The following is a 23,661-nucleotide window of genomic DNA, read 5'->3' as shown; positions in this document are numbered from 1 at the left end:
TTTTTTTGTTTTGGGTTGTTTTTTTTAAAAAAAAAAACAACCACCCAAAACAGTACCCCAGATTGAATTTCCATGAACACAAAACAAATGCCTACACTTAACCATGCAATAAATAGCAATCACTATTAATTAGATCGTGAAAAAGCCCAAACATCTGTAATAACTTCATTAATTAATATTTGTATTCTCCAATTCATTAGCACTAGACTAACGCCCTGAGGAACGCCTTGCCACTGTGTAACTTTCACAACTGGCAATAAATAAATTCGTCATGTACTTACAAAGAATACATTGTATACAGTGTTTCTTTACAGGACTTGTTTTACTCAAAGTAGTTATTGTTTAACATTTATGTTTCAGACTAAAAAATACCCTGCAGAATGTGAGAACAGGATCCAGACTTCAAGTCACAGAGCTGTACTTTGGGGCTTTTGGTACCAACTGTAACAAGAGAAACAAAGACAGCAAAAAAAAACCCCCAAAAACCCAGCATTTGAGAGAACAACAACAAAAAATCTTAGCAATGACAGAAAGAGAAGAAAAATGTTAGCTACATAACAGTTCAGTCAGACCAATGCATTCTATTAATAGAGTTACATTTTTAGTCCAAGTAAATTTACAATATAACAAACAAAATTTAGAAACTGGGGATAAACAGGCCGGTACTTATGAAGCTTAAAAATTAAAAATATCTCCTCATTAAATATTTTTTTTGCTAAACATAATTAAATTGTGTACATGTAAGCGATACATACATGCACCTATTTACACAATTTACTATGTTTGGATCTAATAAACTTCAAATGTTAACTTACATAATGAAAGGTAATGTAATTATAGCTAGGAATTTTTATCCAGAAGGAGAATTGATTGATGCATTATTTCAGAAAAGCAGATGTGATATTCTCATTGACATCATCTGACTAACCGCTATTTTATTTTACCAATGACCTTACGTCTTATGAAGACTCAAATTATGTAAAAGACAGGGGAGGAAAAAACCAAAACCCTACTGGATATTGCTTGTTACTATAACCCCAAAATGCATAGAGCGTTTCTTAAAAGCACATACATACCTGCTATTAAACAATGCTTTGTAGCAACTGGAGACATGTGATGACTATAAACTGTTCCCTCAAAGTGAAATACATCTGCAGGCTGATAATAAAAAGATTAAATTAGTCACAGTGCAAGTATGTTATCATAATGTAAATCCTCATTATTAAGTATTTTTCAAGTAACAGCTACAAATGAGACTGCATACTAACCACATATTAACAATAACTCTCCTGGTGAGAAACCAGATCACACAAACAACACAAAGTAAGTAAGTCTGTTTCCAACACTAGAACAACTATACTAAAGCTCAGAGATGACTCAAAAGAAAGACAAAGAAAATTGGCTAATTAGGAGCATGAATGGAAATTATTAAAAAATGATCAAAAATTAAAAACCTAACAAGAAAAAACAGCAAACAAGAAGGTTATAATGTGGAGATAGAAGTCAACAGGAAAGAGGCACTTAGACTAAATTTAGAAGCCCCTTGTCATTCACAAACATCACATACTATCTTCAGTTCCTCAAAAAAACCCCAAACCAAAAAAGCCTACACCAAAAAAACCCCATACAAAATTATTAGCATCCTTCTGGATGCTTGGTCCTGTTGGGTTCTGGGAGAACTGCAGATGTGGAATGAATAACATGTATACAAAGAAGCCTGCAAACTGTAGAAATTCTCTCTTACTTGTAAAGTATTTGTATCCCATATTTTCAAGGTTTTGTCAAATGAGCTGGATGTGAACATGCCAGTGTCATGAGGGTACCACTGGACTGTCTCCACACTGAATCTGTGTACATCAGGATGGCTTCTAAAATCAAGGAAAAGATTCCAACTGGTTAGAGTCTTGATAATCACATTATAATTGTCTTGATATTTGATAGCAAGTTGAAAACGTAGTTTAAACCTTTTTTTTTTTTTAATTTGTACTGAACTTTTTAAGAAGAACTAGTCGTTTTGGTGCCTCAATTTTCAGTCAACCAATGTTAATTTCTTTGAAGAGCCCCCATTTCAACTACAGATCATTTACCTTTTCAAAATATGGTATTTGTTGCATATCTCAAGTTAAGACATGCAGTGTGAGGCATAAAAGACACTAATGTCTTTTAAAATTTTACAGATCTAATGTTTACAGATCTAATGTTTACAGATCTAATGTTTACAGATCTAATGTTTACAGATCTAATGTTTAAAGCGAGGGCCTAACACTACAAACCATGTTTCCCACTTAGAAATGGATCCACTGAAAAATACAACATATACAGTTCAAAAAATTCATGATTATTAGCTAATAATTACAGCTATACAGTTATTGGAAAATCACATATCCTGAAGTCACCAGATAGCAGTGGACTGAGTTACTGAGAGTTAATTATTTTTGCATTCAAAAATGAAAGAGGAAGAACAATATGAAGCTTTCAACTCAACTATGCATAGTATGATTATTAATACATTAAGAGTGGTGGGAAGAAGGGACACCAGAGCCAACCTTGACAGCTCCAGGATATGATTCAACCACCCAGGCTCTGAACAATACAGGTTCTTTCACATACCTGCTACACCACTCATATCTGAGCTGGATCCATGTGAATCCAGCTTCAGGGCCCAAAATCATGCTTCCAGACTCAGAAGTACCACGCTGTTGTTGGTTAACCCTAGGCAGCTAAGCACCACCACAGCCACTCGCTCATTCCCCCTCTGCAGTGGGATGAGGGAGAGAATCCAAATGGCAAAGGTGAGAAAACTTGTGGGTTGAGAATTAGACATTTTAATAAGTAAAAGGAAACAAAACAGCCCACCAAAAAAAGGAGAAACAAGTGATGCAAAAGCAATCCCTCATCACAGGCTGATTGATGCCCATCCAGACCCTGAGCAATGGCAACCCCTGGAAAACTTCCCCAAGCTTTATTGCTGCACGTGACATTGTATGGTATGGAATATCAATATCAATTCAGGTCAGCTATTGCAGCTGTGCTCCCTCTGAGCCTCTTGTCCACTCCCAGCCTACTTGCTGAGGGCGCAGAGTGACGAACAGAGAATGCCTCGACTCTATGCAAGCAGTAGCAAAACATCAGTGTGTTATCAAGACCAGTCACAAATCCAAAACATAGCACCATACAAGCTACTATGAAGAAAATTAGTTCCATCCCAGCCAGATAGAGTACACATGCAAAAATAGTCCAGCTGACTCCATCTGCAGCTAGTGAAGGGGTCACAAGATTTCTTCATTTCAGCTCTTACCTTTGTGTTGTTCTCTCAAGTGCCCTGGCCTCACAAGCAATAACTACTGCATGGGTATCATTGTGTAAACACAGATGCAGATCTTCTGTATAGATTTGGCACTACACGTAAGCTAATAAACCTTCCTGTTCACTTGGGTTGCTAGAAAGCACAGAGATGTCTTTAAATAGAGTTAGCCTGAAGCCAGCACTGACAATACTAAGCAAGAGCTATTGAGCAAATGTTGAACTTAGTTTAATAATTCCTGCATTGCTTATCTTTGAGGCATACCTTAGAACTGCCTGTTACTTTGCCACGGTGCTAAAAATCAACAGATTTTGTGCACTTATTCTATTGCAGGGTCAAGCTAAAAATCTTCAGTACCTGAAGTGCCAGGAAATCAAGCCTGACTCAGTGTGAACTTACTCCTGCAGAGACATTTGAATGCACTATGCAGAAAAATCTAAACTCACGGAACTAATTACCCTGGTACAATAAATATAAGTGCACAACACTGGATGGTGTTCAGCACTGCACCAGAGCAATCAATTCTGTCATAATCCAGAAGGCTGCGGAATGAACTGAAAAACTCTGGAGTAGCTCCACAGGAATCACCTTTGATCTGGCTAGGCTTAGTAATGGCCGCATGTCATTCAGCCTGGCTTCATGTCTCAGGGCTGCATGTTATTCCCAGTTCATTCTATATGCAGTATTTTCTCCCATTACTCAGAATATCCTAACCTTTTCTACCAAAAGAAAATACAGAATCAATTCTATGGATAGTAAGGTTGCTGCCATTCATTCTTCCTAGACAGGTTTTGAGTAGAGGAGACTACCTTAGACGCAAGCATCAGCTATGTATTATCTAGAAGCTGGTACTGTTAAGTTACTCTCAAATGCCAGTTTTTGCCACAGGACAGCATGGATCATGTGAAACCATATAAAGCTTGATGTGCCGACTCCTAGTGGAACATGGAAAGTTCTTGTTTTTTGCAATAGTGGCCCTACATTCTAGATGAGAGATGCCGGGTAAATAACAGCCTACCATCAGGAATTATCTCCTCTGATGGAGGATAACTGGACCCTCAGCAGGCCCAGTTCAGAGCCTATTCAGAATAGCCTGAAAGGGCCTCTACTGCTTATTCTTTAAGCAGTTTTGAGACCAGAGTTGCATTGTACCCTGCAAACTTAGAACACAGGCAAACTTTTGCAACATGTCATTATCATGTGCTTCAAAGATAGGAGCCAGATAGTCAGATGGGAAGTGTTTCTCACTGGTAAAGTCATTTATGATGTTAGGAACGCTGCATGAGTAATATTCCAATATCTGAAGCTATATCCGCAGCTAATTAGCTACAATAAATATTTAAAACATACTAGGAAGCTACATGAATAATGGGAATAAATAGTTGAAGCAAATAACCTACTATGGGAACTTCAAGCAATAATAATAAGCCTATCATTTACAACATTGTATCACACAAAATCAGATTCTGTTAGTACTCTTTATGCCTCTACTCAACTGATAAGAAGTAAAAGATGCATCTATGCAAATTAATACCTACTCAAGAAACAGACTATCAACTAACAATGCTCATGAACAGACTTCTCAAGTATGGAGTATTTCTATTGACCTAATTGAAGTTAACAATTGCATGATTTTAGCACAGATTTGCCAGTTTTTATGCTGTGTCTTCTCAGCATGTATTTCTTCAGTTTGCTGTGTCTGTTTCAGAATCCATTTCAGTTTTGAAATTTGGGGATGTCTAGTCATTATTGTCCTTAATTACAATTTTAGTTAATTTTGTTCAAGAAGTCTCAGCCATCAACACTTACCAAATGCAGCTTACTTGCAGTAGATTCTGTTCCTACCCTTTTGTTTTGATGCATGTTCTATTAACCTTTTTCTGTCTTATGGTCCAAGATACCACTTAGGCCTTTTATTGTTACAAATGTGTTCTATTCTTATTGATCTTACTCATGAAGCTCTTAGACCTCAAATAATTAGAAGACTGGGAAAAAATAAGGGGAAAATGTAGCTACTAATCTTTTCCACAATAGGATATATCTTATGAATCTCAGATAAAGTCCTAACCTACTAGGTAACCTTACTATCTAAACACAAGGAAGAAAACAGCTTTTGCTAGAAGACTTAATGCCCGTAATGGACAAATTTATACTGCCTGCAGGGAACACCTGACAAATCAATACAGGCTTCGAGTCTTTATATAGATTACACACAGTAAGGTAGTACCCTGTTCTTCAGAAAAATATGTCCCATTTTTGTCAGTAACACATCTGTCTTCATTCAAACATATTCTTAAGAAGATCTGTATTAATTACTCCTGTACCTGGTGAACACCTGGTGAACTTAACACAGCTATTAGTAAAGCTGGGAGCAGGGAGAAGGGAAATAAAACCAACAACTGCAAATCTGTATTAGATTTTTTTTTCAATCACATGAACAGGGTTACACAAAGATAGTTTTCCTTTTGCTTAAACACAGATTTATTCAAAGATACATATAATATGTGTATTTGGGGGATACAAGGAATGTTTCTGCAACAGTCCCAAAATTACCTTCTCATAGTTATTGGCATAGAGTCAGCAAATTTCAACATGAAACAATTAGAAAACTCACAGGTGAGGAACTGTGACCTGGAAAAGGGCTGGGGGTTTTTTTTTTGGTCTTTTTTTAGTGTGAGATTGGAGTACTAACTCTGACTTTTTTGTGGGGTCTACAGCAATACAAGCCTCTCTACTTTAGACTCCATATGAGTACAATTAATATCCTCCATTTTAACTTTTGAACTGCCAAAAATCTGCTCAAACAATATCAGAGAGCCATTGTACATATATCGTAACTGTTAGAGCAGACAAATCAAGAAAAAACAATTAGCTCCTGCTACTTAGTAAATCATATAAATCCTCACAAAGTTTCTTCCTTCTTTTGTTTGTTTTCTTTTTTTTTATGCCCAAACCCATAACGTATCGTGCTAGCCTTCAGATTTCTGCTACTATTTTCTGCAGTCTTTTTATCCTAGAAGCAAGAACACATGTTATTTTGTGAGTTTAATGCTAGTCACTCAAGAGATATCACTATGAACTTTTAACAGAATTTTTGAGTACCTACCTTCCCACAGAACAAAGTGCTTTACATGTGTAACTTGGTTTTCTGCTCAAGTTTTCAAGGTCATAAAGCACAATAACACCATCTGATCCACCAGATAACATGCTGAAAGTATTAATAAAGCACACAAGTTACAACACTCATGATCTCAATATGCTCAACACAACTGAGCATTCAGCAAGAAAATAAATCCATGGTACCAAAACACAGTGAAGTACCCATACACATTTTTACCAACTAAAGTATATACTTACTATCTTCCCTCAACAGGCTCAATATCAAGGGTGTTGACACCGCTCCTGTGTATTCTTTCCACATCTCTGTCTTTATTTAATTCCAAACTTAGAACCCTTAAAATAACAACAAGGAAAAAAAAAAAAGCAACAAACAAACAAAGATATATGAACAACAAGAACAGCGGAATTGTAGAATGTTACTAAGTAGCTCTGAACAGCTCAAATGATAGTTTCGTGCTTCCTCAATGCATTTAACCCATCTCTTATTTTTTGCAAAACTAGACTTGGAGACATGATACATGGCTGGAAATAAGTCCTATGAAGTTGGCAGAAAGAATATTTTATTCTTTATGTTGTTTGGAAGGTAAGAGAGAAATAAATATGTAAAATAGGCTCAAAGATACAGCAGAACTGCATTTGGGGTTAACATATGCAACAAAAACCGGAATGTAATTTGAAAACACTGAGCAAAAGAAACATTACCAAGCAGTTGTTGTAGTTGCAACAAATAGCCGTTACTTTGAAGCTTCATCATGCACCATCCTTCCAAGCTTCATCCTACTTGGAACTACGGACACCTAGCGGGCAGATTCATTTAGTTTAACAAATTACAGTATTTCCTTTAAGGAAACAATCTTTGTGTGTTACATTTTCTGTAACATTAAATAAAAACTAGGCTATCCACATGATGAAGCTTCCAAGACAAACTTCCCTGAACTGCAATTAGTATCTTGTACTACTTAGTAGTAGTCTGTTATCGTTAAATACGCTAGTATTACATAGTCAAAGAGAGATTCTGCTTCCTTAAACCACGCTACCTGACATAAAATTAGCCTTACAAGATGATCAGAGCTTCCTACAGCACTATTTTGTAAAAACGACTAACAACAACAACATAACTAAGTAGACAGACGAAAAGCTGTAGAGCAGGGCAGCCCTTCTCAGCTTCAGCTTGAGTGGCAAAAATCTTGATGTGAGAAAGTTAGGCTGTTACAGGCAGACCCCCAGCAGCATGTCTGTAGGCATGCTTCAAAAGCAGCAAGGCATTTAAGCTCTTTTAAAAACATGTGAAATATAGTTATGCAAGAATTCACCTAGAATAAGAATTTTGACATATACAAGACACTTAGTTTAAAACTTTTGAGCTCAAGATTTAATTTTAGTGAAACAATAAATCCCCCTAAGGAATTGTTATAAAACATATGACTTTAGAATGTAGATATAAATAAAATCTACTGAAGACTATAGGTTATTTCTTTTTAAAGTAAAATTAAAAAGTTTAGGAAGGCAAACGTTAGGTAGACAGTTCTCCAAGCGACATAAATTCTGCCCACTGTGCTTCCATTCTTAACACTGAATGCTACATGAGTGCCGAGGCACAGGAAGGATGCAACCGTGTTGTCAAAATGCACACAAAGGAGCTTCCTGAATCACCAAAATACATGTCAATTTTAGATTCTTTTTATAAAGATACAGCCCCCAAAGCTGTAAATCACCAACACAAATCCTTCCTGCTGATGGAGTGGTGTGAGCAACTGAACTGAGGTTGGCTTTATTGGATTCACCTTGAAATACAGCTACAAAACTGATTCTCTGATAACGAACAAGTATTATCACATCACAACCTTTAGCAGGAATATTAGTAAGCCTCTCCACACAGTCACCACTTTCCACAAAAGCTGCTGGAAACCTAACAAAAGCCCTGCACCTAATTCTTCTACAACCTGCCAAGAGGCCAAGTTTGGAAAGAGGGAGGATGAAGCGATGCTGGCACACAAGCAACACCTACATCTCACTTCACAAAGCAGAACGTAGCCGCAGGCAAACCAAAACATCTGGTGAAACCGCCGAGACAGCAAGGGCCGTAATGACGAGGTACGCTTTATTGCCCTGCGCCTACTCAGCCCACCCCAGGGCTGCTAATCCACGCACGTTCACAACAGAACCCCACGGGAAACTCCCGAGCCGAGGCACACGGCAGACACGCGGGAGCCTCTGCCGGGGAGCCCGGGACGGCCCCGGCGGCTCCCGGCTCCCCGCGGCCGGGGCACGCAGCGGGGCTGCAGCAGGGCAAAGCTCCGCTCTCACCTCAGGCCGGCCCCGCTTGGGTCGGACGAGGGCTCCCCGGCAGAGCGGAGCCGGGGGCTGCCCCCCCCCACGGGGCCTGAGGCGGCCGCTCCGAGCCTGCGCCGCGCCGCCCCGCGCTCCCCACCGGTCCGCGCTCCCCACTGGTCCCCACTACCTCCGGGTGGCCTCGGCCCGGCGCAACCGCCCTGGATCGTCGAGGCCGGCCTGACGAGCCGAAATAAACCCCAACATGGCGACACCGCCAAGCCGCTCCCACCCCTCTTCGCCATCTTGGGCCAGGCGTGGCCGGGATTGGCTCGGGGCAGGCCGCCCTCCACCAACGGCGAGCGGCGTTGCTGCCATGTCCGCCACCGTCGGCGCCGGTTGAGCGTGGTCGGCTGGGCGGGGCCCGGCGGCGGTGGCGACCTTGGCGGCGGGATCCCCGCGCCCCGCCGGCATGAGCTGGGCCTGGCAGGCGCTGCGCGCCCTGCGCCTGCGGCTCCTCGGGCCCGCTAAGGAGCTGGTGGGCACCGACCAGTTCGGCAACAAGTACTACCGGGTGCCCAAGCACGAGACCCGCGCAGGTAGGCACGGGGGAGGCGGCCGCTCTGCCGGCGGGGGCCGCGCCGGGCCGGCGGCGGCGTCTGCCGGCGGCCCTGCGTAGGGAGCCGTGCGCGTGTGAGCGCCCGCCTCGTGCTGCGGAGTCGCCGCTGTTGTCATCCCCGTCCGTCGCCGTCCCCGTCCGTCCCCCCGTCCCCCCCCCCCCGCCGAGCCCGAACGGAGCGCGGGCAGTGCCGCGTGGTCGGTGACCCCGTTGCTGCCGTCTGCGGTGGCTGCTGCCCGGCTGCGAAAAGGAGCGACTTCCGAGCGGAGGGAAAGGCGCAGCTGCCGGGGGAACCGGCGGTGGGCCTGCTCTGTGCTGCGCGCTTCCAAAACCGCCTTCAGTTTCTCGTGAGGCTGGTGCTGTGACGCGGGAAAAAAACTGAAGGCAGGCATCGAAGGGTCTAGAGTGTAGCTGTCGCCCTGTGGTAGGCAGGCGGCAATAAACAGATTAACTCTTCTTGGTAAGTCGGGGCACTTCTGCATATGTTTTTAAGTGAATTCCTGCACATGTGTTGGCTGCACTCCTGAGGAAAAATAGTTTTCTAGGTTTCTGCCTGTGTTCCAGGAGCCTGGGTGCTCTTATAGCATGTCCTCACATCGTTCGTTACAGATGCTATGCTTATGCTGCACGGCTACGTATAATGTATTGAAGGCAGCTTCCCTGAAGGTGTCTAAGTGCACATGTTTGCTATAATAATAATTTACGGTCCTCTTGCTTCTCCCTGCGCAGGCTTGTTTATCTGCTTGCTGTACTCCATGTGGTTTGTGTGACTGCATCAACTAGAGCACCCCCAGGCTGTGGAGACCTTCTACTTGATATTCTTCAGAGTACAAGGAGAAGCAGAAAGCCTGAGGCTGCACAGTCACTTAGTACCCTTCCTAAAAGGAAGGGAGGGAAGGGGCACACACTTTCCCCTCAGAAACATGTAATGTCTTCTGGAATTATTTTGCATTCAGAGCAGTTCCCCTGACCTGTTTTGCTGTGCAACTTCATGAACAACTGGCAGTGACTCAAAGCAGGTCTGCCCAAACAAGTGTCTGGGAAGAAGATGTGAACACCCTTTTGTCAGCAGTGTGTTTTTCCTCTGAGTTAATATGACGGTGTAGCACTTCCAGGCCTTCTGCATCTTGCTTTCAGCTTTTGGTCTTCTCACTTTTGGGGTTCATGGTGACTTTCAGGGGTGTACAAAAGGCTGTGTCTTTTAACATACAGGAAGCAGTAAGAACTGCAGTCAGATTCCTTGTGTGTGATGACTGCAGTGTCAGTCCTTATTTACCAGTAAAAATGACTCTTTTTATCAGAAATACTGTCAGTCTTTTTCTCAGTGTTTGAATTTTTGCTGGCGTGCCTTTCACAGTGAAAGCCCTCTGCTGAAACTTTAAGGCTGATCTCTGGGTTTAGAACTTAATTATACTGTAGTTGTAGTGCCAGTTAGAGGGCAGGGGAGGTGGGACGAAGCTATTGAACTCAGCAGGAGCACAGTATAAGAGGCTTTTAAAATTAGTAATGAATTGAAATAGTTGTATCTAAGATCACATTGTGGCAGCCTTCATGTTTCCCAGTTTTTCTTCAGACAAACTGTAGGAATACTGGGTATAAGACTTTGGAGGTGAAGTTGCATTGATTTTGCTTTGAGTAGGGAGGGCCAGCTCTTAAATGCTCTCTGCACTTGCAACCTCTGGCTGAAGTCTTATGAGGAGCGGCTGAGGGAACTCGGGTTGTTTAACCTGGAGAAAAGGAGGCTGAGGGGAGACCTTATCGCTCTCTGCAACTACCTGAAAGGAGGTTGTAGTGAGGTGGGTAGTGGTGTCTTCTACCAAGTAACTAGTGATAGGATGAGAGGAAATGGCCTCAAGTTGTGCCAGGGGAGGTTTAGATTGGATAATAGGAAAAAATTCTTTACTGAAAGGGTTGTCAGGCATTGGAACAGGCTACCCAGGGAAGTGGTGGAGTCACCATCCCTGGAGGTGTTGAAAAATTGCATAGACAAGGCACTTCAGGACATGGTTTAGTGGGCATGGTGGTGTTGGGTTGATGGTTGGACTTGATGATCTTAAAGGTCTTTTCCAACCTAAACGATTCTACGATTCTATGAATGAAGTCAGTGAGAACAGCAATTCTGTAAACCTTAAGGCTCTTGCACACTTATTCTATTTTAGTGATACAGGTGACACAGTGCAGTTCTACTGAATTATCAGTACTCCTCTGTTATTGGATTTTCATCTCTCATTCTTTCACTTGTCTTACTTTCTTTGTCTTGATACATTGAAAATTCTGCACCACCAGCTTGCACTAATGCAATGTTTTACTGCCACCAAAAGGGACAGATCTTCTCTTCCCCCTATTTTCTTTCTCACTGCTGCTGACTTTTCACTGTCATTTATTTCACGTTCCTGTAGAAAATTTTTAATAGAAAAATGGATTAAAATGACTTGACGAAGAATAAATTGCAAGCTGGAACTGGCACAGAAGTGGGAATGAAGAGGTTGGGCTGTTAGATAGCATAAGGTTATACAAGATGTCTTGAAACAAAGTGAAGAGCTAGAACTTTGGATTACAGAGTCTCTAACACTTCCTAACCATATTCACCTCAGTCCTCTGCCTTCTAATAGTTTGCTATTAAGCTTTTTAATTCCTCTGCTCTGACCTAGTCAAATGCATATTATCTGGGAAAAATCATGTATTTAAAAAAAAATACTAAGAAGCAGAATAAAAACAGCCCAACTGGCAAAGGGCTAATTTTTTATTCACTCTTCCCAGGCTTCTCTTTTATCTTTGGAATGAAAGTAAGGGAAGGGTTATTATAATTTACCTTTACAGACTGAAATTTGAGATACTTAAAAGTAATATCACATCTTCCATAAATGTTTTCATTCACAGTCAGTTAATTCTCCCTTATTGTCCTTTTTTTATGTAACTAGGGAACAGGAGAGTGCCTATGAAAAATACTACTACTGGAATTCTGTGTGAAAATACTACTTTAGAAAATTCTGTTTTCTGTTAAATTTACTGATGTATATTCAACACTGTGCACTAGTTGTGGCTTTAGATGATCTGAAAAAACCTAACCCCTCAGCATCAACGGAATGAAAGAACTCTGAAAGAAGTGAGCGAGGCTTTCCCACACAAAGAAGAAATTGGTGGTGAAACTTTTTCACGCAAGCGTTCAAACTTTGCTCTTTATTCTGTTGATTTGTTCTGTGTTATATTAATTGACGGAACTCACAACCAAACACATTTGACCATGAGAAGTGGGATGTAATAGTCATTAAGGAGGGAGGAAAATAAGTAGAATGAAAACAGCTTACTTCAGGAAAATGGGCTTTAATAAATTCAGAATACAGATAGGAGAGATCTGTGAATGTCTAAGAAGAATAAATGAAAAGGTACGTAGAACAATTCATATCTGTACCTCTTCCAACTGTTAAAGGCACAAGTATAAATAACCCTAATGTCGATGAAGGCTAAGAAGTATAGCAATAAATTAACCTGGCTAAATTATGAGTTTTTAGTGATGTCAAAAGACAGAAACCCTCCATGAATCAGGTTAACTTGTGTGGGTGCTGGAAAAATAGAGGAACAAGTAATAACTCTTAAGTATATTCACAAGGTAGCGAGTGAAAACTGATGTGAAAGTGTTGGTTTGACAAGATACGTTCTTACCAGAATTGTTTTCTGAGTGGACAATACCGTGATGTTTTTTAGACCTTCTTGTGTGCAAAATTTATGACTGTGGATTATGAATTTGCTATGTGGGTGCACAGCACGTTGGAAACTGTTCTTGGAATAGTCAGAAATTTTACCCTGTCAGCTGGAGTGGAGTATCCAGAGGGATTCACCAGCTGCATGTCAAAGTTCAGAGCTAAAGTTTTTATTAGTGATTTGGTTGAAGAACAAGAAAGTATTTTTATTACATTTGCAGGTCAAACGATGCAGGAGTAAACTGGGAGTAGCTGTGAGCACCTTATGGCAGGTCAACTGTCATATGATTCAACTGGGGGATCAGCTGGGATCAAGCCATGCTTATTTCTAAACAAAGAGAGTGTAATTTAGTGGTTAAAGAGTTCTGAGAACATGGATCTGCACAACTGACAAATTTTTTGTGGTACAGCATGTATCGTACTAGTTCTGTTATAAATTTTGTTTCTGTGTTCTTGTCCTGGTTTCAGCTGGGATAGAGTTAACTGTCTTCCTAGTAGCTGGTACAGTGCTATGTTTTGAGTTCAGAGCGAAGAATGTTGATAACACTGATGTTTTCAGTTGTTGCTCAGTAGTGTTTAGACTAATGTCAAGGATTTTTCAGCTTCTCATGCCCAGCCAGTGAGAAAGCTGGAGGGGTACAAGAAGTTGGCACAGGACACAGCCAGGGCACCTGACCCAAACTGGCCAACGGTGTATTCCATACCATGGGACGTCCCATCCAGTATAGGAACGGGGAAGTGGGGGGCAGGGATTCGCCGCTCAGGGACTGGTTGGGTGTCGGTCGGTGGGTGGTGAGCAATTGCACTGTGCATCATTTGTACATTCCAATCCTTTCATTATTGCTGTTGTCATTTTATTAGTGTTATCATTATCATTATTAGTTTCTTCTTTTCTGTTCTATTAAACCGTTCTTATCTCAACCCACGGGTTTTGCTTCTTTTCCCGATTTTCTCCCCCATCCCACTGGGTGGGGGGGAGTGAGTGAGCGGCTGCGTGGTGTTTAGTTGCTGGCTGGGGTTAAACCACGACAGTCCTTTTAATTTGGATATGCATTTTCTCCATCCATTTCCAACTTACAGACCATTATCCACTTTCCTTGCAAAACAGACTTCCTCATGAGTGTTTAATACTATTATTTTAAGAGAGAGTCTTCCCTGAACCTAGCCAGCCTCTTGTGGCAGTCCCTTGTTACTTTGGGTTACTTGGATGTAGGAGATGCTCTATCCGTTAAATTTCCGCACCCACTGGTGACTCATTTCCACTGTAACTTGTGCTTTTACTTCTGTGGATGGCAATCCCTGGGGTGTCAGCAGAGAAAAGACGCTAGGCTTGGTCTATTCCAGCAGAGGAAAGTACGCCTGTCCTCCCTCAGGTTTGTATTGCCTTGTGGCTGAGGGTAAGTCAGTTCATTCCGTTGCTAGGGTAGTAAGTACAGGTGGTTACACCTGCTGCCTTGGGTGGTGGTAACTCAATTGGTCTCACAACATTTTTGAAGAGCATCCTGTGCTGGTCACAGTTGTGTACAACAGGGTCACACCAGAACTTGCAGGCTTTTAAAACTGGTGAAGAAGTTTAAAGGTACAGCGTGGGGAAGGAAATTTATTTTAGTCTATAGAAACTAAGAGGTACACATACAGAAAACTTCTGAAGCTCAGTTTTTAAAGAAATTGGGAATTTAAAAGTGTGGAGGAGGTACTTTTGGAGAGCATTATTTGTTGTACATGAGGAAAATCTGCAGCATATATAGTTTGTATCTTACCCTGTGTCCTAGCCATATAGAGACCAGTGCAGGATGGGAACAGTACTGGAAAGGAAAGGAATTGTAACAGAAGCCTTGTAGAGACACTCAGCTGTTGTGTCCAGGTTCCACTGAAAGGTCACTGCATTGTGTCTGTACCGTGCTTTGCTGTCCTCCAGATTTGGGGAGGACTGAGTAGCTCTAGCACAGTGCCAGGGCTGATGTGCTTTATCCCTTTGTACTGTACTCGAGCAAATAAGCTTATGCAGAAACAGAATGCAGAACAGACAGGTGCTGCTTTCTCTTTCTTGTCTTAGGCATGGTAGGTCTCTCAGGACCAGGCTGGGCTTTGTTTCAGACCAGCAGGGAGATCCCATCTTCAGCTAGAGGTGAGAATGGATGGCATAGGTAGTATCTATGGCTTCTTGTGGTTCAAGCAAAAGCTGGCTGACAACTTTCTTTTGGCCTGCCCTGGTCCTTGGCAGGGGTTTAGAATAGAAATACATGGCATCTCTGATGCTAAGAACTCATGTGAAGTTTCCTTCAGTTGTGACTTGCTCTCTCTTACACTCAGTCCAGAGTCCAGGACACTCTTGGACCCTGGGGCTTGTCTATATTAGTAAGGAGTAGTAGGAGCAGATCAGTGGATCCAAGTGGTTGATGTTGAGTTTTCTCACACCTCCATCACATGTGATTCAGAGAGTTTACTTCAGATTAAACTTAGTCTGTTTCCCAGGACTGAAAGTCTACAGTACAGGTAGTTTAAAGATCTCAAAATGTTAGGTAAATGCTGCAGGTGTGGCTTTCACATTGCCTTGGCATGTGATATCCTCTTAAGTTTTGAAATGTTTTATATGTGAGGATATCTTCTTAAAAGCAAGTTGTGCACACAGAAACTACTTTCAAATCCAAATCAGCATGTGGTAAATAGAGCCAGCACAGTATTCACTACAAAGTCACACTTGCTTTGAATCAAGTCAGTGCTGTAGATATCAGGTCAAGCTCAAGATGTAGCAACGGTACCCTGAGACCACCTTTACCTGTTTGTAGTCACTGGAAAGTTATCTTGCATTCCTGATTTTGACTGTCTCTGAATAATTAGGTTATTAGAAGAAGAGCTAGCAACTTGAATATATTTCATTGTGATGTAGGGAATCATTGTGGAGATTTAAGCAGTGGTAGGTATCAGCTGTCAGTGATGTTCAAAGGTGCTGATTTTAACAGGTGTTTTGCCTTATTTTAAAAAGGTTTAATGAGTAATGGCAAAATTATACCAGCTTGCAAGGGTATCATAGTTCTCCTGGTGGAATATAGAGAGGATTGGCAGTTTGGACAGAAGGGAAGGAAAATGTAAAGCTGAGGTGTTTGAGTCTGGCTGCGTTAATCCTCTGGAAAGAAAGTGAACATTGAAAGTCCGTAGACTTAAGAGTAAGAAGTTAGTAGATTCAGTAAAGAAAGTAATTGCTAGAAATAGAAAAGGAGTTAAGAAAAATTTGAGTGTCAATACAGAGGGGGAAGACCCTGAAAAAGAAACTGTTCTGCCCACAGGAATACAAAAGAATTTAGAATTAGTTAATTTTCTGAAAACATGGAACTTCAGACATGGTGGGACTGAGGGTACATTCTTTAATGTTTATCAGGGACTTTTATTTTCAAGTGGGAAGAAACTATCATCTTCAAAGTCAAGTCAGATCTTCAACTCTACGGTGAGGTAGGCTCATTTGGAAGAAAAGATGACTCTGTATTTAATGACATTCTGCAAGTGGTATTTTTTTACAGGATTACCTTAAAGTGATGACAGTGATTAAATAGTACAATTACACCATGCTTGTCATGAGAGGAGCGTCCAGCATAACTCATTAACTCTGAGATGACTCTTCAGTTACCAGTCCTGAAACAGGATGTGATAGAAGATGGGAACAGACAGTTGGGTGGTGGTGGTTGATGACTCATTTCAGTATCTCAGACAAGTATTTCACTAAACAGACTAGATTTATCAATGTAATGCATTTGTTTTTCTTATTGTGTAACATACTGTCAGGGCATTGCTATAGCTTTGCTGCATGATGAATTGTTCTTGCTGTAGAACATGGAGTGATACTTAAAATGTTAGTATTTTTTAAATTGCAAAACAAATTCCTCCTACAGTTTATGCATTTATTATAACCAAATATATCTCTCAGGAAATAGCTGATTCTACTTTCCATTGAAAATAATTTATAAAGACTCTTAATAACCAATTTGTTAAAAAAATGCAGGAAGATAAGAGGCACTAAATATTTAAGATCTGGTATATAATTGTCATGTTTTCTAAAGGCTGATTAATGAGCAGCTTATATTTAAACTTTTTCAGTATCTTCCTTTGTACTCTCATCTATTATAATGATTAAGAGTTAAAATGAGCACTCTGTGAAATACCAGCATATGCAAGTTTTTATAAGAACAGTAGATCAGCAGCAAGAGGGTAGTTTCTTTAAAAGATTATGTATCAGTGCTAAAAGCATGGCTCAAGTTTTAAGGTTCCCTTTGGGCAAACAGCAGACTCGGGTTTGACTTGATTTGGAGCTGCAGCTTACCAGGAGCAGATGGAAAAAGCCCAAAGCATTCTGTATTCCATTGGTTTTTGCATGTTACCTGAAGTCTGCATTAGGGGGCATAAGTGGCCTGAGCCTGTGATGATAGGAGCTTTAAGAAGGAAACTGGCAAGCTAAACATGTTTCTCAGTACTCTTATAAATACCATCTGAAACAAAAGTGGCATTACCAAATTTCAGTTGTAAATTTTGTTGCTAATAATTGAGTAGAAGCACTGACTCCTTTGGGAAACCTTCTGTTCATTTGAAATGCCCACTCATGTTTGCCTAAAAAGCCTGTATCTTGTGAACTCTTTTCTAAACAAACCAGAAATGTGCAAATAAGAAAGAATCTGTATAAGGAAAAGAGACTAAGTGCTCAATTGCATGAAACATGTAGGATGTGCTAAATCTTACTGAATCCAGACTTTAGTAGAAATATGTTCATTTTTTATGAAAATCAGAATTACAATTCTGTTGAGATTAAAAGAACCGTCTGTGATTGTTTTTGTAGCTGCTTGTTTTCTGTTTTAGTGGCCTGTTGCCTTCCTATGCATCAGAAGTATAGAGAATATCTACTTTTCTTCAAAATTTGCTGTAAAATAAAATTTCATATTGAAGACTAGACTGAAACATTCCTGTAATGCTTTATAGTGAATGGGATAGAGTGGAAGGAACAACATCTTCTCTCCAAAGCGTGTTTTCCGAGGTTAGAGCTACGGTTTTCTTTTGACTATGAATGTTACCTTTCTCTCTAACAGGAATAAAGTCTGAGGAAGAGGCAGAAACAGATTCTGATTGTATGGAGCATTCGTAAACTGATTATCAAGTGTTGCAGGTAGTTGTACAGAATATTGCTGAACATAAAAGTTTTGCGAGCTAGTTTTTCAAGTGTTGGTGGAAAGCTAATAAACTTGTTTGAGTTTTACATTTCTAATGTTAAGATACTAAGGAAACACAGAATTTGAATTTTGATTAATGAATATGAAACCAAATTTAAAATATTTAATTATTTTGGATATGGAAATAAGTGTATTGAGAAAGTGTTCTTTGTGTTTTTTTCACATCGGGTGTTTATATCTAGATACGTAATACTCTCACATCCAGTAATAATTGGCAGTTACAGCTTTGTCCAGACGGTGGCAATGTTGTTTCAGAAACAGCGCATACTGACAGCTCGCTGAATATTCCTTTTGGGTGAGACTACGTAACAGAGAAACCTAGCTCTAAAATTATTGTGTGTGTGTTTGTACAGAAATAAAACTTGCATTGCAGACTGCCAGCTTCTAGGATAGTAACTCTGGAATGACGAAACAGCTTTTCAGTCTAGATGATACATTATGCAGCAAAGCAATTACACTGGGCAGAGCTCACTGCAGGTTATAAAAGCATTAATATTTGAAAAACAGTGTTTGAGTGCAGTGATATGTTTTTCCTTCAGCTGCCAGAAGTGAACTGGCAACAGGCATGGTATATTAATCTCTCTGACTTGAAAACCAGAAATAGCAATAAGTAGTCATATGGACAGGCAGTAACTTGCATGTTATCTGTTGGTATGGCCAGTTTTGATCTTCAGTGTGTACACCAATAGTAAACTGAGATGCTGATCTTGTTGAATTTTGCCTGCTAGTATTAAGTTTTATAGGCTGTACATTTTTTACTTTTAATTATTGTGGGTTTGGTTTGAGAACCTGTTTTGATTCTTTCAGTAGAGGTGTGTGGGGATGTGATGGTTTGAGGTTTATTTTTTTTTAGGTTTGTTTGATGGCCAAAAAATCAGACAGTAAAAAAAAAAAAAAATTTCCTTGTGTTAATGGCTTTCTTCTGTTGTGTTTAAGAAACAGTACAGTACTGGACAGGTACATGTTTTTAGTAGGTGGAAAAAATATTAGCTGTTTTTGGTAATCATGCTGATTTAAACACCTGCCACCTGCAGGGCTCAGAATAACAACCCTTTTGGTGGTTGTGACAAACATGTTTCATTAGGCGTATCTTTTCGAAGAGTTAAAATAACTATAGGCTACCTGTGCTGTCTTGATGAAGCTGCTTGCACTTTGTTTTCCTACCTGTATGTTAAAAAGTGATTTGACCCACAGCTACATCATTCCATTGTAAGCTAGCAGAGGTGAGCCTGTTGTGAGTTCACAGTGGCAGAAGGAGGACAAGCTGTCCCAAAAATAGAGCTTTGTTGCGTTCCTATGAAACTGTCAGTCATCTTGCCCACATTTCATCCTTGGAACATGAACACTAGAGCTATGAGTGTGTTGCAAACATGATCAGTATATCAATCAGGATTGTTGGCATATCATTCTGGCTTTATGGCTAAATTCTATCGCTTTTAGTGTCATTATCCTGAAATACAGGGAGAAGTCAACTTATTTTTCTGGTTCCAAAGGAAGAAGAAAATCAATGATTAATATGTATAAGAACAACAAACCACCTACTCTGTATAAAGCTTTAGGGGTTGAAATTGTATTGGCAAACTGAAGAAAAGATATAACATAGAAGAAACTTGAAGTGTGTCTGTAGCTGATACAGGAAACATTTTTCTAATATGTATGTATAATTAATTTCAGCTAATTATATATATGAATTTGGGTTAAAATTATTAATACTGTCCAAATGCTTTGTTAATTGTGATTGTCATGTGAAATTTTTGATGTCCACTTTTGCTGGTACCTTATTTGGTATCTTTTAGAAACTGTTTATTACTGTAAAATAAGACCAGAAAGAAAATCAAAGCATTTAAAAAAAAAGTGATGGGGCTGCATTATTATTTTAAAAAAGAAGATAGAATAGAAGGATAAAGAGCTGAACAAAAGAGTGCAGTTGAGAAACCATAGTAAAAGAGAGGTTAAATAAAAGGAGCTGAGGAAGGTTGGCATGCTACCCTGTGGGCCACTGTAACCTTTTCAGTTTCTCCTGAATAATAGAGAAGGTGGTAAGGAATTAGGTTTGACTTCTGCTTTGTACAATAATTTTTTTGTGTTCTTTATAGATCTTTAAAATACCAAATAAAGTTTCTGTCATAAGAGGCTTGATAGTTTTAAGGTCAGATTTGCACAGATAAGAACTGCTTTGCTTTGAGGAGAGGGAAGAATGAGTTTCATGCTCTGCCTCTGGGTACAGGAGTTGCACAGAAAGGAAGAACACCTAAAAAGGAGTGTGACAGGTTGAGGGAATGAAAATTATGAAATAGGGAGGTAAGATCTTAATTTCTATGTGTCCCTTGTTTATGACCATGTGCATATGAAATGCAACGTGTTATCATTTCACCCTTCTTGAATTGAAGGACTAATTTGACTAGCCTCCTCCATCTAGATGATGTGGAGGCACCATCAAGAGGAACTGCAGTCAGTATGAAATTTCTTTCTGATGAGGAGAGGTCAAAGAAAGGATGGATTCTGGCAGACTGCTGCAGGCAGTGGTCAGTGCTGTAGTAACTGAAAATGTCCCAAGATTTGGAACTCATGCAGTGCATGGACTGATTGATGTTTTGTACCTGTAAGAGGGATATCAGACTCAGGGATGAGGAAAAGTTGGTCTGGAAGGATACATAGCACTATGCAGCAGGATGTCCACTGCAAAGCCTGAGGAGCACCCTGAACATACTAGCCACAGCAGACTTTATCTAGCAGAACTAATGTCATTGAAAGGGCGTCACATCCAGTCACTGATATCCAGAGAGAAAGTGAAAATGGATGTCAGTGAGAGTGGCGTCACCTCAGCCAAAAATGTTACCGTTATTTTTAATAGAGAGAATGGGAGAGCACAATTATATAAGGGTCCATTGCTTGCATGTCATCATATTTGTGAAGGGGTGGTGTTTGGAAGCACACTGGAAGAAAATGCCTGTTTGGCAAATACATGCTTCTGCATCTAGTAGCCTGTCTACATTGGCTTGAGTTCTATTTCAGTCTTGCAGCGGAACTTCCTATAATGCAGAATTTCTAAACACCGTAGTTCTCTAAGCAACTAAGACTTCCCACACCCTCAATAGTAGCTATGTATTCCCATCAGTCATTTATTTGCTTCTCTGTAAGAAGGCAGCAAAAATTCCAACACATAAATTGAGGCTTTTCTTCCAGTGCTATGGAAGTGTTTCTTTTCTATTGAGGAATCTTAAATTAAGACGATCTAATGAGGCAGCTTAGAATAGCAGAACACTACCAGTATTTCCCAGCCTCACAGTGCTGCCCATTCCTTTTTCACCCTTATCCATAAACAGTATTCATATTTTTTCTCATTTTTGCTTCATGTATAGCAGTGACTCATTAGTATTGTCAAGAATGCTCAAATTTAACAGTTGTAACAAGAATATAACTAGGTAGTGAAGAAATTAAGGTATATTAATTGAGCTCAATTGCTCCTTTGTATTTTGTTGTGTAGAAAATTAAATGCATCTTCCATCCCCATTTGGTCAGTAATATTTTTTATCATGCTTTGGTGTCTGGATCGGGATGCACCACCCCAAAGGCTGATGGCAGCCAAGATGAGGTTCTGCCTGAAGCAAGGGAGGGATTCATTCAGGAGCTTAGTTCATGTTTGATTAGTATAAAGGTTAATCATGTAGGTTGATAATGAAATTTACTACTGCATTGTTAAACTTAAGTGAGCTGAACTGTTGGTATTGTTTTTCTGAATGTATGGAGCATAAGAGAGTAACCGAACATCTTCTAAACTCAGCATCATCAGTACAATAAATTGGCATCCAGAGAAGACTTCCTTTTGTAGCCTGCTGGCTGCTTCTGCTCTTGTAATGCAGACTGGGTGATTATGAATTGAGCAAGGGGGAAATAAAGTTCTCAGTCACACAGAGTGGTAAAATCTGTGGGTTCCAGTAGGATTGCAGGCAGTTGTCTCAAGCAGATGCATCCAGCAACAGGGTAGTAAAGGAGCACCTGTTTTGCCCCTGTGACCAAACTGATCCCAAAAGATTTAATTTTTTTTTTTTTCTAAAGAAACGGAAGGAAATTTGGAAGGCACAGCTTGCAGTAGCAATGTGTGTGGAAAAAACATAGGAAATTTTAAAAGACCTTGCCATTTAAAAGAACTTCAAGGATAGTTGTTTTAAGATAAGCCACATTTTTGCTAGTTCTTGTGGAGGAGTTGTGCCGTGGTTCTGTTTGCTTGGTCCCTGGATCTCTATTTCAGTTTAGATCATCTTGCGTCAGGTATTGTCTTGTTGGTGGTCCTGTGCCTGTTCAAGGTGGTTTTTGCTACTACTTTTTCAGACCAGCATGGGGCCAGGGCACAGTGAGTTCAGTGTTAGCTTAATGTGTTTATATCTAGCAGCTTTTCTTGTTCGTCTATCAACAAGCATTTATTCTGTGTCAAAAGAAAAGAAAAGAAGGTAAGTCTAGTGAAGAAGGGCTTCATGCTATACAAGAGTTGTGAAAGGTTCAGGTGGAGCAAGAGAGAAGCCTCAGAGCTGGTTATTAGCAGGAGACTCTACAAAGATGTTTCAATATTATGGCTTAAAAGTGTTACAGCTGTCTATTTAGCCATCAGGTCTTGCGTACTTGTACTTCAGAAGTGGTGACTTTTTCTAGTATACTAGCTAGAAGTTGAAATACTGAATGCTGGTTGGTGTAGTCATCACAATACTGAAACAACTAGAGGTTATTTTAAACTTCAGATGAACTGATCTTCTAGAAGCTTTAAAAAAGTTTGTTCTGTTGTCAACAACCTCTAATTGTGGAGCTATGAATGTTTCAGTTATAGTGATACGACTTTCGTAAGCAGATGTAATGTATCTTTTTCTATTTTTAGTCAGTCAAGAAATGTTAGTTAATAAATGATGACTTAACTATGGCCAGACCTATCTGTTATGCTTCCTCTTTTACTAGATCAGATTTTTAAAAAACAGACTTTGAACATTTTTCCCTAAGAAATGAGAAGGAACTGATTCTGTCGAAGTCAATGACAGAACGTCTGTTGTCTTTCAGAATTTCACCTCTTTTTTTGCCATTCTTGTGAAATACCTACTGAGAGAGTTCTGTATGTAAATGTCTATTTAATTTAATGCATGTGGCATGTGTTGATGTTTAAACTGATGTAAAACCACAAACTGTAAATGCGTGATCTAAGCTATATGCTAGAAACACTGGACTCTTAAAACTGCCAAAAAATGAACTGTTCATGGTTCCATTTTATGTGAAACTACTTGGCTATAGTACAATTAACATCCAGGTTTATTTGCATGATAAAGTAAATCTCTGATCTGAGAGTCAGAAGAAGCTAGTATTTCTGTTAGAAAAGGCAGCGGTCCTCTTCCCTTTGTTTGGCTGTTCATGTCTACCTTCTAACGTTGGCCTCTTTCTCATTACAAGTGT

General features: G+C 40.0%; 2 protein-coding genes across 7 annotated transcripts in view; one reads left to right on the top strand and one right to left on the bottom strand.

Annotated features, from left to right (window-relative positions):
- The window catches only part of ERCC8 (ERCC excision repair 8, CSA ubiquitin ligase complex subunit), a 30,739-nt gene extending 21,674 nt beyond the window's left edge, over positions 1–9,065 (bottom strand). Inside the window, exons 1-6 of one of the 5 annotated variants that reach the window (XM_052778561.1) lie at positions 8,886–9,065; positions 6,662–6,757; positions 6,411–6,512; positions 1,745–1,868; positions 1,077–1,158; positions 373–441 (exon numbers count right to left, since the gene is read on the bottom strand). In XM_052778561.1, the coding sequence (XP_052634521.1) occupies positions 373–441; positions 1,077–1,158; positions 1,745–1,868; positions 6,411–6,512; positions 6,662–6,757; positions 8,886–8,962 (550 nt within the window). In that variant the 5' untranslated portion in view covers positions 8,963–9,065. Of the gene's footprint in view, positions 1–372; positions 442–1,076; positions 1,159–1,744; positions 1,869–6,410; positions 6,513–6,661; positions 6,758–8,731; positions 8,830–8,885 lie in introns of those variants that run through there. The other 4 variants (XM_052778560.1, XM_052778559.1, XM_052778564.1 and 1 more) reach the window with 4 other exon arrangements.
- Positions 9,066–9,109: 44 nt separating this feature from the next.
- Positions 9,110–23,661, top strand: part of NDUFAF2 (NADH:ubiquinone oxidoreductase complex assembly factor 2) — a 75,824-nt gene continuing 61,272 nt past the window's right edge. For both annotated transcript variants that reach the window (XM_052778555.1, XM_052778554.1), the window contains exon 1: positions 9,110–9,294. In XM_052778555.1, the coding sequence (XP_052634515.1) occupies positions 9,168–9,294 (127 nt within the window). In that variant the 5' untranslated portion in view covers positions 9,110–9,167. The remainder of the gene's footprint in view (positions 9,295–23,661) is intronic.

Source organism: Harpia harpyja, chromosome Z, assembly GCF_026419915.1.
Source record: "Harpia harpyja isolate bHarHar1 chromosome Z, bHarHar1 primary haplotype, whole genome shotgun sequence".
Taxonomy (NCBI): Eukaryota; Metazoa; Chordata; class Aves; order Accipitriformes; family Accipitridae; genus Harpia; species Harpia harpyja.
The sequence above is the reverse complement of the archived record's forward strand: the minus strand, read 5'-3'. Positions and strand labels throughout refer to the sequence as shown.